Genomic DNA, 17,971 nt, shown 5'->3' with positions numbered 1-17,971 from the left:
CGTGGTTGTGTCTGCTTATAAACTACCGCTGGGGGTGAGACTATAGCTAGTATGAGTGTCTAGTGGCCCGGGGGTTGCGTGTGTGGATTATGTCTGCGGGATGTGGTCGGCGATGGCCGGATCCGTTAGTTGTGTGAGAAGGTTGTACTAGTTGGTATTGGAGGCGCGGTCGTGGATTCGTCTGTTGGTATGGATGGGTAAGGGTTCCGATGGAATAGTCGTGGTGGCATGGTGAGCGCAGCCTCTATGTTGGCCTAGTGGCTTGGTGTGAGTGCAAGGCGGAGGTGCGGGTGTAATGTGCTTGGTGTCACGTTTTCGGTATTTGGTTTTGTGGCTGGTGTAGTGTCTCTTCCCTATCATGACATAATCTCCGCAGGACACGATACCTTAGTAATCCCTCATGGCATGAAACTCAGTTTAGTATATATGTCAATCACGAGCATCACTAGCCAACCTACCCTGTCACCATCCATGACTCGGTTGGTAGTCATAAGCTATCACCCACTACCTCATTACACCCTATCACGGCCAATGACTTGGTCAGTAGTCAGTTCACAGCTGATCACCCGCCGTCCGCTATCTCCATCACCACCTATGACTCGGTCAGTATTTGAAAGATGATCATAAACCGTTACCCACACCTCCCCTCTTCATCATCGCTTATGACTCGGCTATGAAGTATTTAGATCACGAAACATCACCCACACCGCCCCTCACCATCACCACCTCCGACTCGGCCAGATTAGCAGTCTAATCACGAACTATCACCCACAACCATATCCACAAATCACCACAAATGACTCGTCTAGTCATTAACACTCACGTCCACAAAGTCATAAAATCTTACTCAGTGCGTGGTGCGTCATGCCCCATCACCCGCACCGGTCGAGTCAATCACCAGGTATCACTCGTCATAAATTAGGAATAGTGCCGAGTCGAGTGAGGGGTGGTGAGTATATCTGTTTGGGCCATGGGGTGTCACTCGGACGGTTTCTCAGCTCGGTGTTATTTGTGATCGTTGTATGTCCTCCTTGTGGTAGTGTAGCACATGTCTTGCGTCTCTGGACTGTGAATTCTGCCGCTCGATGGGTAGGAGCGGAATAGACAGCTTTCTAGCTCTGGTGCTCCTAGTTAAAAGGATACATCTCGGCCGCTGCCCGTAGTAGGTAGGCTGTTCATGGGGCACACGGATATACGTACATGCGCGGTCTTCAGCAGCTTTCAGACTGCTTGGAGGACGTGGGGATGGTAGAGTTGCTTCCGCATCGTTTACGACATGCACCGTTATCTACCTCCTACGCCAGCTGCAGAAATGGGAGACATTGATACACACAGTAACAAGTCATCGCATGCAAGATACACAGATGTCTCCACACCACGGCCTATCGATCTCTTCCGGCATCAAGCTCTCATCTGTCAGCGCACCAGCACAAGCAACGACGATTAGTCTCCCGTCTATCGCGAATTGAGAAGACAGTCATATATATATCGATCTGAAGAAGACCCAATAACACCCCCAACTTCTACACCCAGCGCTGAAAAGGTGTCGCCAGTTCCGTCACCCATGTCTTAATTTGGCATATATAGCTAAACAACATTCGCGGGATTGCCTCCGGAGCCAATGAGATATGCCGAAACAATGGTCATAGTGAATTCCTTGGGATCGTCATACCGGGGTACAAGTGTTCGTATCTTCTTAATTGAGATTGGAGTGCGAAAAGAGACCTCTCAAACTATAATCCAAGAATTCGAGTTTGGAGGTTCGGCATCGTTAATAGGGAGTTGGTTGGAGGTACTATTCGAATTTCGGCGCGGGATGTTATATAGTTTCAAACACCACAGAACCCTATTCTACTAGGCTGTGCATCAATCCAGAACAAAAGAAAAAGGAAGAAAGGAAGAAAAGATATTCCTGACAACCCCGAAGTGAACTGCCATTCACGATCCGGATACAGGAGCAAAAAGGATGTTCATTGGAGACAACTGAACTTGGGTATGGTTCCAGAGGGGGTCGAACCCTCGACCTTGGCGTTAACACTCAACCCTGAGAGACAAACCCTGCAAGGAATGATATTAGCACCACGCGCTAACCAACTGAGCCATGGAACCGTGCTGCATTGCTGCGCCTCACCCAAAATCACTCGGCTGTGGATGTAGCGCCAGAAGCGCCGATCTATCTCAATATTTGTGGCATTTTGCGAAGGACGTCGCCCTTTATTGAGTGGGGGTAGATGGGCCGTCGTGTAACTGATCGCAACGTGTCATGATATCACGGTAATAACATGGCCTCGCTCTCTACCATCAGTGCTTTCAAGAAGTACTGCCTGTTTGACTCCAGCACAAGTACTACATACATGTACTTGTACATATGTACTTTGGTGGTACTTGAGAAGACAAGAATGCATTGCATTGCAACCCTGACCCTTACTTGTCACTAATGGGGCTTGGCAAATTCATTATCCTATGGTCCGTCAAGACATGCTGACCCTTTTTCGTGGGGGCCAAAAGAGTGGCTAGTGCTAACAAATCGCTATCAATTATTGGATCCGAATCAATCTCTGGCCAATCTCTCTCTCGGGTTTCGTGTGGCTTTTGGCCCCCACGAAAAAGGGTCAGCTTTGACAGACCATGGTGTAGTATAGTACTTTTACTCGTAATTTCATAGCATTTCTGAACACGACCAATATTGCATGGCATACAAAAAGGTGGATTTTGTGATTTTGTGTATGGTATGCAATAGCAGTCGTTCCCGGAAACGTCATGAATTTACGAGTACTTATGGTTCAAGAATTGATGGAGGGTTATGTAGGTGTGTGTCCTGTGGCGAAATAAATTGCTCTAGAGACGATACTAACGAGTATTTTGGCTAATGAGAGTTTAACGAAAGCCTACGGCGCACATCTAACTAAGGGTAGTTGGAGGTGGGTGGAGGTGGAGGAGGGGGGGCCGAAGGCCCCCTATTGAAGCATCCTCATACATATTTCAAGGTATTTTCAACTCGCAGTCGCGGGGTGGCCACTGCTAGTTTGTTTATACGTCTCTTATTCGTCAACTGCGCCGTCGGTCTTGAAAACTGACCAATAATATACAGTTTCAGGATAAGACATGCCCCGTGAATTATATATTCGTATGCCTACATGCCGCTCCCATGTTTTGTAGTTGAGCTTCATGAGGTTTTTAAACCAGCTGGTTGTATGTAATTGGGTACTCTTCGGGTCACCATCTTCTTCCCTCTAGATCTCTCTCTCTCTGCAACTATGGGGCCTTCGGCCCCTCTCAAGTTCAGGCACTGTAGGTAGGTTTTGGTGGGGCGGGCTGGTTGCTATGTGGGTTAGGGTTGTTAGTTCTCGACCAATCAGTTGTCGAGAAACCCCTCTTTACAAAGGAAAGGCTCTGGGATTTAGTGAGTAAACGGATCCTCACCAGTCAACACCCCATTTAGTTCACTCACTTAATGCCAGAGCCTTTTACATGATTGATGAGGACGGAAGACGGAAGAAGTAATAACTAATTCTAATAGCGCAATAGCAAAAAGGTTTTCCCAAAGTCTCGTACTCTACATCCAGGGAACACCGAGAACCGTGTTTGTCACCACACATTAGCACGGATATATATATTGGAGGTAACGTTAACAGCTGTGGCTTTCAAATATCGTACTCAATATAAACGTTTCTCTGTCAACAATACTTCTAGATACGCCTTCCATGATCTGAAATGTTATTAAGCCAGAAAGAATCTATCCTTTGTGGTGGCCGGCTGTGGAATGACTGCAATATACATCACCACACATGTAACTGATTCAACGAACGTGCAAGTTTCTGTTTGGGGGGGTGCGGAATAAATAAATCAAATCAAGTAAACTGACAACTGGCGAAATTCTACACCTTAAAGTTTTACTTTCTAAGGAATTAAAGTTCTGGGGTTACCTTGACGCAACTCGCTTTAACGACACTATAGATCTTAATACCTGACAAACCAAAGCTAGAACCAAAATAGAAGTCCAGGAACTAATATCTTTCTCGGAATTGGGGTGGGTTGCCATCTTTGGGTGCAGCTTCCATCACAGGTCTGCAAGCTCAGTTTTAGGTTCGGCGGAGCTGACTTGCTGGAATGAGTATGAGGAGACAGGCCTGGAATGGGCGTAGGCAGCTGTCCTTGAAGATCTCCGGGATGCGTGGGAGGAGGAAGGTCTTGAATGAGTGTAGAAGTCTGTAATAGAGGCCCGCTATAAGGATCGGCGGGGGATAGTCGCAAGATGAACGTCGGCGGTTGCCCTTGAAGACATAGAGAGTGGAGATTGGTGACGGGTGATGGTTCTCAGCTCTTCATCTCTGGGCTTGTTGAGATGCTATTTTGTCATATATTAGGTTTTGTAAATTCAAGCAATTGTCCCAAGTCGGGACGTTTTGAATTCAGCCTTGTGTCTAGGAAGAACTCTCCACGTGCACCCATCCCCCCTTCTTCTCCCAGAAAACGTTCAAGACTCTAAAACATACCTTCTTTCTCTTCCTAAGACATTCGCTTATCTGAATAGCGACAGCAAGAATGGTGATCAAAATGGTTATGCAGCCGACAGTCAGAGTGATTAAGTCGCTCGTTGTTAAGGACTTTCCTTCGGATTTCGTGGTTTGAACTAAAATGGGTTGCATTATGGTAAGTTCTAAGCTTGTTTGATGTAGAGAATTATTGAAAAAGGAGAATTTTGAGGTGGACTTCGGGTATTTTATAGTTGGAAGCCCCAGTTGACCAGAGGGGAGCAGTGGTTTTACTTTTCCGATCAGCAAATTGTATACCATGCGGAGCTCAATGGTATCTCGCACGAATTTCCCGGCCCTTTAGCTCAATGGTGATTAGAGGCGACCCGAATTTGCATTTTCAACGAAGAGGTTCTGGAGATGGCAGCGGGGGTTCTGGAGATGGCAGGGGGGGTTCTGGAGATGGCAGCGGGGGTCGCAGGGCAAGGCCAAATAGGACTTTTCTTTTCTTAGGCTGGGCAGGGTTTGGGAGATGGCACCCTGATTGGTGAAACACTCAGCAACGCCCAGCGACGCACCAGGTCTGCATCTCTACCACGGCGGTTTATGCATCAATGGATGCATTACCCATATTAAGGAGGTGAGTAAATGCATCAATTGATGCATAACCTGTTGTGAGTTGTGTAAAATCGTATGGTGGATGCATTATCGATGCATTATCGATGCATTATCGATTACTTTACTGATGATAATCTACCAAGAACACATTTACTGACGAGTTTTGTGCAGAAATTCGTGTGGAAATTTGTCCAAAAAATCATCTAGAAAATCGTTAGCGATTAACTTGAACATTAGTAAATACACCTGTTACTAATGTGTTCTCGGACAACTTTCTGAAAGGCTTTCCGGACAAAACTCGTCAGTAAAGGTATTCCTGATGGAAAATCATCAGTTAAGTCATAGATATGTCGTCTGAAAACTCGTTAGGAATATCACCGTCATCACATAGACAAGTATTGAAATCTGTTGCCCGACAAGGTATTTGACATCCCTCCCAATTTCGGACTTAGTGAAATTTTTATCTACATATTTCTTAGGCCTTAGGTGTACGCACCTCTGGCCTGTGGTTGCTATAGTACTGATTTATTACCTCAATACTATATCAAACGACAATAGCTTAAGTGGTACGACGTGGTGTAGTTAAGCACAATGGTACAGGTTCGATTCCGAGTCCGCAATTGTATTTTATTTTTATACCATCGAAATTCAGAACACATTTACTGATCCATATACTGACGAATTTCCTGACGAATTGCCTCAGGCTGACGAATTGCCTGACGAATTCAAGTTGACTGAAAACTTAAATTGATAAAGTGATCAGTAAAGCCGTAAAGTGGGACTGGTGATGCATTAGTTGATGCATTATACAGATGCATTATTCCGTGAAAAGATGGGATACATTTACGGATGCATTAGTTGATGCATTATACAGATGCATTATTCCGTGAAAAGATGGGATACATTTACGGATGCATTATTAAGATACATTTCCCACCGTAGTAGAGCATGCAATCAATGAATTAAACAAAAAAAAAAGCCTAGCGACGCACCGAAGCCTTAGAAGTGTCATGGAGGCAACACGCGAAAAATCGAAAAGGGGAAAGATTTGGGGCAAGTGTCTCATGTCTGCCTCTGTAGCTGAAATGGTACCAGCGCGCTGGTTCTCGGTTCCACAGCACGACATTCTGTTCAGTGTTAACCCTGCCTAACATGGAAGTGTGCATCGTCACAGGTTATTATCCCTTCGTCTGTTAAAGCTGCCACATTATAATAGTGGAATTAAACTTGTATGTGAGATCTGTTATTTGATAAGGGGAGATAACAAGATCTGTTAGGAAAACCACACAGATTTGCTTTTTCTTGTGGTGGCAGCAATTAACTGACAAACGAAGGGATAACCTCAAATCTCACTTTTTCAATCTCCGCTGCATTGATATATCGAATACCGCAAAATCTCAGGAATAACGAATCGGACTGGGATGAAATACCACTTATGTATGTACCCTTTGGTCAAGACGAGCAAAAGTTACGCTTCGGGTATGTCGGATCAAGGCTCAAAAAGCATTTGACCAATCTGAAGCCCAATATTCCTAAACCACACCGATTAATAGCTATCCAAAGTTACGCCGTGGCAGTGGCGTAATGAGAGGTTCCTGGAACCTGTCGACTCTTGTGCACTTCTATCACGAAGAAGCTGCGTGGTACAAACCTTGGCGCCAAGAGTATTTGGCTGGGCACAGGACCCGACAGTCCTGGAGCGTACGCGTATCTAGGCGTGCACTGGTATCAGTGGGATATATGCGGGTGAACAGAGTTGCATAGTCGGCGAATCTCGATGATTTTGAGAGTGTAGCTGTCACTCCATGTACCACCTGCGTAGGAGTCTCCTCCAGCGGCTAAGGGCCTCGCCCTCCGCACCCGTACGTACCATCATAATCCGCGTCGCTCTTAATTCTCATGTTGACTTTTTATATAATTTGTTACCCTTCCTACCCCCAATTCAACGTATACAATACAAAAAATATTAATTGTGGTGTTCTTGGTACTGTAGCGCGGCAGCTAGTGTGAGGCATGAGTTGACTATAATCGAGTACAAAAATCGAGTATTTGATTTGATTAGACTCGATTAGGGGTGACATTTCGAATCATAATCATGATTAGTCTTTTGCGATAAATCGATTAAATCATATAAGTTCAAAGAGACGGTCAAACCATGACATATGACCGGCAAATATTTCCCCTCCCATAAACCTGGCGAAGGTCAATTTTGGTAAGAAATTCTGTCTTAAAGGCCGAAGATATAATCCTGTAATCAATCAGAATAATCGAATAGGTATGATTTTATACCGTCAATCAATCATGAGTATGATTTGATGGGTCTGGAAGGGTGAGTTGACTCGATTAGAGGCGAAAAACCTAATCGATTGTAATCATGCCTCACACTAGCGGCAGCACCCGTGCTGTACCTAGCTAAAATTCAATATTATGATCTGATACTGATATACGACGTGCACAGTCTTGAGAATCCAAACTGGATAAAAAAAATCAAAATCATAATCCGGTTGCCAAATACAATTTGACCTCTGGAACATTTGGTTACGTAGATTTTGCTGAATCCGTTACCTAGTTTGTCTAAAGCATCATCTACCGTATCAAGGCTCTCGGTATTAGAGCTTGGATGAAAATCGCACACACATCTTTATCGACACGTGCAAAGAATTTGTAACCAACTCCAGTTCAATACTAATCGGCCAAGATCTGGTACGAGACATATTAGATAATATTTACATGCGATAGACGCCTTTGCAGATATATGGTACTGTCTTTAATCGAGGGGAAGAATCAACGAAAGAAAGCCAAGATAGTAGAAGTATCTATTTTACATAGAGAATCATATCTGGATGCTTTATTTGAACTCATCCCAATGCTCCCACCGGTTGTTATACTATATCTCTGTGAACAACATACGTCCAGATATGCACCCCAGCGAAGCCGTCTATCTATGGTGGCCGACACGATCGAATACAGCGCTGTCGGTAAAAAAAAAGAGGAACGCCAAACCTATCTCTTCACCACAAATTCATTGTTTCCAAACTCAGTCACCGTACTGTAGTCTGTAGAGAAGAAAGTATGACCAAATTAGTCACTCATACAAGTTTATTAAGGCCGAATGGAAATCCTTCACATTAAACACTCGATCTGCTTAATTAACTTCCATCCTAAAACTGGCTAATTGGCCCGTTGAACTTTGTAACTTCTACCAATACCGACCCCGTTATCCCTTTAACCATCCCCAGATTTAGTATAAAAAGTAACATAGAACAAAATACTGCAACGGTTTCTCAGCGGTCGGAAGAAATTCTCAATAATAGTCAGGAATACTAACTGTCTGTTACAGAAAACAATAAAAACCCTACGCTACGCTGTCAGAAATCAGTGGGGAGATAGTCCCGATTCTAACGATAAGTGGTATACCGATAAGCACCACTACACGCTAATTGTGCGAGGCAAGTGGGCCTGTAATTTTGGACCGCTAAGTGGTTCTTCGATCAAGTCAAGCACCGAACCTCGCATGGCACGAGAGCCATAAATCATCACAAGTCCTGGATAAAAGCAAAAACTGTAGAGGCCCTCAAATATAAGCCGACCAGGCCCTAGTGGAACCCTCTACCAAACTAACGAACCTTCATCTCATCATCATAATTTAATCGCTGTATATCACTCGATATCCGGAGATAGCAGCCTTGGTCATGTTAGTGCTGGAAAATACGCGCTGCTCGCGTATCTGCGAACACAGTATCTCAAATCATAGGATATCACTCGGCCAAGACACTCACAAGAATCGTTTCATCGTGTAACGGAGAGGAATTCGTGGATGATCTTTATTTCTTGTTCATGATTGAAACGGCAGAGGAGGAGAATTGCCGCTCTGCGGGCTCGGTGTCGACTTTTCATAACGAACCCCTGTATGAAGATTACATTCTATGAGGATAGGTAGAGCAGGAGCTTCACCATCTAGATTAGCACCACACCTTGCCTGTTGTAGGAAGCAATAAACACACGGGACGAGAAAAGTACCATTTACTAACCTCCCTGATATAATTTACTCATCTGCATTGATGCTATGCCATTATTATCATCGCAAAAATACCGATTTCTACACGTTCACGAGGTGTGGGTATATCTCTTAAGAGCCAAGGCGCGCTTTGAAGTCGTATGAGATCTCAACATAACCCACTCAAAATCACAAATATTCTAATCCTGAGAGATATTGTATCCGCTTTAATGGCTGACAAGCACTGTAATCCATATGGGGCATGTTTATAGAATGTTAAATACTTGGGATATATGATTACGCCACTGTTAGCTGTAATGGTATATACTTTACCGCCCGAACGGGTATTTTTTTAAGCCTGATATTAGGCTTAAAAAAGCAATATATCAGCCTTTTTCGATAATTCGGCCTTATTTCTTTTTACAGTCCTTATTAGACTATGGTTTCGTTAAGCCTTAGATATTTTCAAGCTTACAAAATTTGATCAGTCTTATTTAAAGTATATTTGAAAAATAAGACTTAATAATATTTTTTCGTGAGATCAGCATGATGGCCTAGTAGGTATGTTTTCACACTTATTTGCTATAGAGAATTTCAGAAATGAAGTTTTTATTAATACTAAATTACTATGTACATCGATTAAGACAATCTATTTAACCATCTGCCTGCCTGCCTGCCTGCCTGCCTGCCTACCTCCACGCCTACATACTAATTAGGTGCTGATTTGACGTCAATTTTGTAATAATTTGCTGTCGATTTGGGCGTCGATTTGCTGCTGATTTGGTGCAATTAGTCGACGATTTGGTGTGGATTTGGTGTTTAGCTACGTACCTGCTTGATTCGCTGCTTGACTCGCTGCCCGACTCGCTGCCCGACTCGCTGCCTGATTCGCTGCTTGGTTCGCTGATTAGCCCATGTTTTGGTGAGGATAACGGGGGGTAGAAGGATAGAGGGGGCCGAGATGATAGAGAGATAGGGAGGTATGTACAGAGGGTAAGTAGGCTGGTATTAAAGAACAGATAGAAGGACATGGTTTAATATTTGCCAAGTGCCTAACCCTAACCCAGTCTTACTCTCAGTAGATGCCTTAGTAGAGCGTGATACATAGCTAAACCTGACGAATTTTCCTAATTCTTATTTATTTGGTAATTCTAGTATTAAAAAGGGTCTTAAAACAGGCTCATTTGGAGATAAGCTTGAGCAAATGTCATGCTTTTGCTCCAAACAGGCTTATTTAATGCTTTTTTGTGACATTAGCCTTATTTTGGGCTTTTCTACGCCTTAGAGCTCAAAATAAGGCTTATAAAAATACCCGTTCGAGTGGTAATGTACTTACTCGTATTATTCTGAAACCTTTCAAGACACTGTGACGAGTGACCTATCTCGTAAGCTCTACCACGCCAGGAAATGCATCACAAATGTATCACATAATGTATTATGAAATGCATCCTCTGTACCGGGTCGGCTTTGTATATGGTGCGTGTGGATATGCATCGGCGAATGCATCGGCATATGCATCCAAAAATGAATCAGCATATGCATCATAAATGCATCGGCATATGCATCCCAGTCCCATTTGACGATTTTCCGATGGCCTTCCGATGCAAATGTATCAGGAAAGAGATCTGTAAAGGGATCAGTAAATGTGTACACAGATGTTCCAGGACCAAAAAAACCGTTATGTAAGGGAATTGAACGTGCGTTCTTCCGCTGAGAAATCGAACATTTTGCCAGCTGGACCATCAATTAATATAGTAATGACATGATAATAGCTCTTATCAAGCGAGTCTAGGCTATTTTAAAGGAAGAATTTAACTAAGTTCGAAATCGGGACCAATTTCCGTAGCAATTTCCCGACGACTTGCTGCACCGAAGACTTCCTCCACCGATGACTTGTTGCACCAGTTTCCCGACTTTCCCGACGACTTTCCCTGCTAGTAAATTGACATTAGCTCGAGGTGCGGCAGCCTTATCTACCGCGTGCCCCATAGCCATCTCCGGTACTAACACTGAGAGTCGTTGATAAAGTCGTTGATAAAATCGTTGGTAAAGTTGTAGGTATAGTCGTCACCAGGGTGTATTCAAGTTGCCCATTCAAGTTTCCCATACGATTATCCCTACACCTTTCGTTGCCAATATCATTTAGTTTTCTAAGGACGGTATTTCCTAGCAGGGGAAGACGTCGGGAAAGTCGTTGGGAAACTGGTGCAACAAGTCGTCAGGCAATGCATCGATAATGTGTCAAATGATGTATTTCCTCGCGTGGTAGAGCCTGGGGACGACTATATCTACAACTTTACCAACGACTTTCACTACAGTAGTGCCGCAACTAGGAAAGTAATCAATAAATGAATCAAATGTATCGTTAATGAATCGGTAAAAGTATCATGTGCAGCGCTCAGCAGAGCCCTCGACAGGTAATGCATCAAGGGATGCATTATCACGCTCGGTTTTGTATGGGCAATGTGTCGATAATGCATCAAATGATGCATTTCCTGGCGTGGTAGAGCCAGCTTACCATGGCCACAAATACGTACTTGCCTTGGCCGCCAAGTACCATTTAATTCAACAGCCCAATAAGAGCCCTTCCCAGGTTCTGCGGTACTCTACAGCGGCAAAGTGAATGGGCAAAGTGAATGGAGGAGATCCGGCAGTCCAACATGTATGTACCTACGTCATCCGACCTGGGACTCGTCTCCCCGCACAACAACTTGTTAGATATCTCAACGTCGCAACACCGAACCATCATCGACAACAACAACATCAACATCAACAACATCAACAACAACACGAGACAGCTCAGCCTCCACCAGAAACATCCACCATCAGATAAACCCAACATCCAGCTGCACACACACAGCAGTCCAGTCCAGTCATGAATCTGATCTATGCCACGGTCGCGACAACGCTGCTGGTCATCCGTGCCATCTCCAGGAAGTCCCTAACGACGAGCGGGGTCATCGCTGCAATCTTCACAGCAGCCGTCCACGCGCTGCACCCATGGAACCTCCCCTTCACGCTCCTCCTCGTCTTCTACGGCCTCGGCACAGCAGCAACAAAGGTCAAGCACGACATCAAAGCCAAGCTCACTCTCTCCAGCTCCGGCACCCCGGGGGTGAGGGCGCCCGAAACCACGTCCAGGTAATCCCCACTCCCCCACACCCACCCAGACCCCAATAGCCCATACTAACCCCCTCCCACATAGGTCTTTGCAAACAGCATCGTCGCCTCCATCCTCATCCTCCTCCACACCGCACAACTCTACGACCTCAACCTCAACACAATCACCACACGCACCACCCCCTCCTCCCCCCTCTTCTCTCCCGCCCACGGCGCCTGCTTCGACAACACCCCCGAAAACCTCCTCGCAATCGGCATCATCGCAAACTACGCCGCAACCCTCTCCGACACGCTCTCCTCCGAGCTCGGCATCCTCGCGTCCTCCCCGCCCCGCCTCATCACAACATGGAACGTCACGCCAAAGGGCACCAACGGCGGCATCACCCTCGCCGGCATCACCGCCGGCGCCGCGGGCGCAGCAATCATCGGCCTCGTCGCGGCGGTCATGTTGCCTGCCTGTGAGGGGTCTGAGGCGGCGTGGGGGCTATGGGAGAAGGTGTGGCTGGTGGCGTTCGTGACGGTGGTTGGGACGGTGGGGTCGCTGCTGGACTCGCTGCTTGGCGCGCTGTTCCAGCAGTCTGTGATCGATGTGCGGAGTAAGAAGATTGTGGAGGCGCCGAACGGCGCGAAGGTGCTTGTTGAGCCGGCGACGCATATCACTGCGCAGGGGAGGCTGCACTCGGCGGTTGGGGGCGCGCCGCAGTCGGCGGCGGGGGCGGTGCCGGTGCATGGGGCGGAGGGGGTGAGGAAGCGGGGTGGTGGGGGTGGGGGCGCGGAGGAGGAGGAGGCGGTGGTGGAGGTGGGGGAGAGGCCGAATAGTCGTAGGGTCATCACGGCGCAGAGGTGGGGCGTGTTGAGTAATAATCAGGTTAATTTGGTGATGGCGGCGGTGATGAGTGTGGTGGCTATGGTGCTGTGGGGTGGGTTGGGGACGGTTGGGGTTGTTTTGGCGGAGCAGGCGAAGACGGTGGTGAGGACGGTGGTGAAGCAGGAGATTATTGGGGCGGTTGTGGGTGCTTTGTTGGCGCCGATTTTGGGGTAGGGGTAGGGGGTGGGGTGGGGGTGGGGGTGGGGGTGGGGGTGGGGGTAGAGGGTGCTATAATACCGTGTTGTGTCGTGCTTTGTTGGGGTGGGAAGTCTAGGGTTTTATTTACCGTACCATTCGGCCTTGCTTCTCTTCCTATCCTCCCCTCCCCTTCGGTTCCTTCTTTTCTTTTCCTATGTTAGCACATGACGAATAACGATAAAGTACTTTGGCGTATATATCAAACCCCATTGCCGGCAGAAAAACCTAATAAACCTGCCGAGAACTGCTAATAAATACATGTATGCCCCAATATCAGCTAACCCAAGTGAAGTACGAGCGTGCAAAACTTTAAATCCAATCATGATATATCACTCACCAATCAGGCCAGAGTGCTAATAATCCTAATAACACCTTTGCCAAGCCCCGCTAGTAAGAGTCAGTCATCTATACTTGACTGCGGGAAGCAGTAAAAAAATAATCGTTAGGGTGGGCTCAAATAAGGCAAATATCGCCGTTTTGGGAGTATATCGCTTATCCCAATTCCAAGTCTCTAACACCGAACTCCCGGGCCAGCGATTAAACACTATTGATTTCTCATACTTACCTAAAACTCATTTAATTTAAGGCTTATTTAAGACTTATTTGATTTAAGGCTTATGTAAGCCTTGTTCAATTTTAGGCTGATTCAATCTTAAGACTTACTCTAAGTTTAAGACAAAACGAAAAGGGGAGAGATTAAACCCAGAGCATTGCAGGTATACTATACCCCAATCTCTCAATCTACATATTAAGCTATGGGAGAATTAGGATTTTGATATTAGAACTATTATATAGCTAAAATAATCGATAAAATTCGAATTTATAAGCCTTAAATAAGCCTTAAATAAGTCTAATCTACCAGAGAGTCTTGATTCTTTAACGTCAGAACGGGTATTTCTATAAGCCTATAAACAGTCTAAAGTAAACCTACTAGTATAAAAAGCATTATGTCTCAAATAAGACTTAGTCGTCCGTTCAGGCTCTTATAAGCGTATTATTTTTTTAAAATTTATTGATACTACAAAGGCTTATGATACCTTATAAGGCTTAATTTGACATTATATACATCGATGGCTGCCCACCTTCCCCACCGCCTTCCCCCCGGGCCCCTCCGCGCCGCTTACCTAGTACCTACCTACTTACCTACCTACCTAGTACCTACCTGCCAGCCTGCCTATGCCTGCCTATACCTACCTAGTATGCCTACCTATGCCTACCTACGCATACCTGCATATCTCTGCACCTACCTGCCTGCCCATTAACTTCAATTGGTTGAATTCAAGTTTGATGCTCAATTTGGTATTGTATTTGGTGTTGTATTTGGCGCAAGATTTGCTGCTGCTGCTGTATTAATCGCTGTTCAATTCGTCGATCAACGCTCACTTTGATGATAACGGTGATAGTGTGGGAAAAAAGGGAGAGGGGGGTAGATGGTACAAAGATAATAGAAGTGATGGAGATGAGTAGGTGTAGACGGCTTGATATTTGCGAAGTGCCTACTTTTAACCCTAACCAACGAAACATTATGAATTTATATAATTGTTAGCGAATCAGTAATATTAATTCTACAAATGGTTTTAAATAAGCCTTATTCGTAGCTAGTCCTGGCCGACGGTCACACTTATGCCCAAAACAGCCCAAATTTAGACTTATTTGAGACATACTAGTAAAGTCTAAATAAAACTTTCCATCTACCTCTCAACCTTATAGAAATACTACCTGTTCTGACGATAATGTTGATGAAAAAGACAGATCTGGTATAAAGACTTATTTAAGAATTATCTGGGTATAATGTATATGTATAGCTAAAGGCATATATATGCCTTATTCTGGAGAGAGTCTTAGAAAAAAAAGGGCCTCATACTAAAATAATGCTAAAATCACCAAAAAACGCTTATATATACCTTTTTCCCGTTGCCACAGTCAAGTAGTATGTGGGTCCTGCCAAGGCTGCCGGTTCGGGTTCGGGTTCGGGTCAGGGTTGCAATAGTTATGCAGGCGCACAACACCTCTTGTTGTATTCTAGTACTGAAGCGCCTTATTATGCGAATACCAAGTTCCGTGTTCAAAATTGAAATATCCGTGCCAATACTGGGGCGAGGGAAAGACGATCATGGGTATGGCTTTAAGTCGGATTTTGACAGCGCGCTCAATACTCACGCGTGAATTTGAATATTAGAGTTCTGTGTATGTACTCGCGCGTCTTCGCCAAGAATTTTCACCTGACTCGGTGAAGAAAGGGATTTTGGTGTTTCAATTGGTCAAATGCCTTGATCTCTCAGTCACGTTAAAATCCTTGGCGAAGACGCACGAGTACGTGTGGCGGTTGCGGAGGCTTCCGATCGGCGTTTCGATTAACGGATGAGCAACTGAATAGGCGGTTAATTGGTCTGTAAGATGGTGCTTGCATATAAGACCTAGCTTAGTGGTTGCTTACTAGATAGATCACTCGCTACAGTGTCTTGAAAGGTTTGGGAAGAATGTGAGTAAGGGCCCGTTCGGACAACCCAATAATCTAGATTATTGGCGATAATCTGACGGATTATCGACTTTTGGATTATCACAATAATCTATGCTGTTCGTGCAATTGAATAATCCAACATTCGGAACTCCTGATTATCCAATAATCCGCCAAGAAAACAATCACCTTCGGAGGTAATTATTCCCACACAACACAGATATCCTGAGAGTGTAACGGCAATATTACCGGTCGGTTAGAATGATTGATTGGATCGTGAAGAGAAGGTATTGTGCAGTTGAGTTAGGATTTGTAATGGGGTTTCTGTTATGTTCTTTTAGTTTCCGTTACGCGAGGTATGAGTCATCAACGGACTGGAGGCTGGATATATAAGGGAGTGTTGTCTCGTGCCTTTTCATGTTTTCCTTCCTTTCCTCTTCTCTTCACGGAACTTCTTGTATGTACTCCACGAATACTACTTTGTTCTACGTCTCGTCATAGGGCTCAACTAGTTAGTCATACTAGGCAGAGCCACTCCATAGTCCATAGTCTCGAATACCTATTGCTACGTCTTCGCCTCGGTTGTATTCCTTGGCATCATAGTCCCTACGTCCATAGACCCCCGTTACAGAGAGCTAACGTTATCCGGACATGTAGATTATCCACTTATTATGAGTATTATGATTATCACTTCCGCTACCTGATAATCCAGTCTGTCCAATAACCCGAAGAAATAATCTAAGGTTGTCCGAACGGGCCCTAAGTGTACTATTCCAGTTAATAATAGCGGAATCATGTCCCAAGTATTTAGTACCCTATGAATATGCATCGTATGGACATTTGCGTGTCAACCTTTAGAGCGGATACGATATGCCTACAGCTCGCCTCTCCTTATTCTTAGGCGGCCAGCCAAAATCGAAATCGTGACCAAACCAGATATGGCTGGGTGTGCTCAGTTGAACGCAATCACTGTTCATTCTCCTCTCTGTCTCTAGTGGAGCAGGTGGAGATTTCTAGCGTGTGAGAAGAAACTCGGGAACAGGATAAATAGGAACTGTGTTCAACCAACCATACCCGGATATATCCGGTTCGGTCACACCACCTCAGGGATAGAATGTTCTCCTCACACGGTGGTTTAGGAAAGGTCGGTATATACCAAGCTCGCCTACGAAACGAAAGTTCTTCTCTGCCGCTTTAATCGTTAAGAGAAGACGAAAGTTATCTTTGAATGTGTTTTTCCATGATGAGTTAATAGAGCTAGAGAGAAACTGGGGAAATCACCCCCCTGTTTTTTTGCTCCAGTGTCTTGACCGAGTGATATCTCATGATTAACGATATTATACTCGAAATTACACAAGCATTGGGACATGCTGTGGCTTCTACGTGAAAATGGATAGTGCATAGATATATGGTTGACAACGTAGGGATAAATGAAACCTCTCAGGCTTTCTGCGAACGCATCCAGTGTTCACGGCAATTGACTATCATCGCGTACTCTACCAGCGCAAATAATGCATCCATCGATGCATTACCCATACAAACGGCACGCGTTAATGCATCACTTGATGCATTTATCCGTCGCGGGCTCTGTAAACTCGTCCAATTGATGCATTGTCCAACGCCTTTACCGATGACTTACACCACTTTCCGTAGCAGTAACTTGTAACTTCCCTTTACGTCGCACTGTTTTGCTGTAGCGACTTTGCCGACGACTTTCTTGATGCATATGCCTTAACCACGCACAGCCGAAACGAGTACGCCAACGAATATGTAGCCGCGCCAGTGTAGCTTTTAATATTACCCGCGTTGCACGCCCTACGACTTTGCCAACGAGTTAGCCAACAACTTTGCACGGCGACTGTTGCCGCTCTGCCCCCCTCTACGACTTTGTGCCGCGACCAAGTTTCTATGGGAACGACTTTACCGCCACTCACCTACTAGCGCTGTACGACATTCCCAACGACATTACTGATGCATTAACCGCGGAGCACGAACAGCTGGAACGATATTGCCTACAAGTTTGCCCACCTTCTATCAGCGCTCTCCGTTACTCAGGAAATAACTTTGCCGACGAGTTTACCTACGACTTTACTGATACTCTAGCCGTTCCCTGCTTTCTGTGTCAACGATTATGCCAACAACTAAACCCACCGACTCGTATCATATATGTGCGTGAACGAATATACCGACGATTATACCGACGAGATTTCCCTCCGCCCTTTTGCAGCACGATACAT

General features: G+C 45.2%; 1 protein-coding gene across 1 annotated transcript; it reads left to right on the top strand.

The window, feature by feature from the left end:
• Positions 1-12,090: 12,090 nt before the first annotated feature.
• On the top strand, positions 12,091-13,252 carry LAJ45_03779 (uncharacterized protein; the record flags this gene model as incomplete). The annotated part of the gene is made up of 2 exons (XM_046113363.1): positions 12,091-12,231; positions 12,296-13,252. The coding sequence occupies 2 exons, from the start codon at positions 12,091-12,093 to the stop codon at positions 13,250-13,252; spliced, it is 1,098 nt and encodes a 365-aa protein (XP_045973656.1).
• Between the last annotated feature and the right edge of the window lie 4,719 nt (positions 13,253-17,971).

This window comes from Morchella importuna (genome assembly GCF_003444635.1).
Source record: "Morchella importuna strain M04M26 chromosome Unknown Morimp01GS008, whole genome shotgun sequence".
Lineage (NCBI taxonomy): Eukaryota > Fungi > Ascomycota > Pezizomycetes > Pezizales > Morchellaceae > Morchella > Morchella importuna.
The sequence above is the reverse complement of the archived record's forward strand: the minus strand, read 5'-3'. Positions and strand labels throughout refer to the sequence as shown.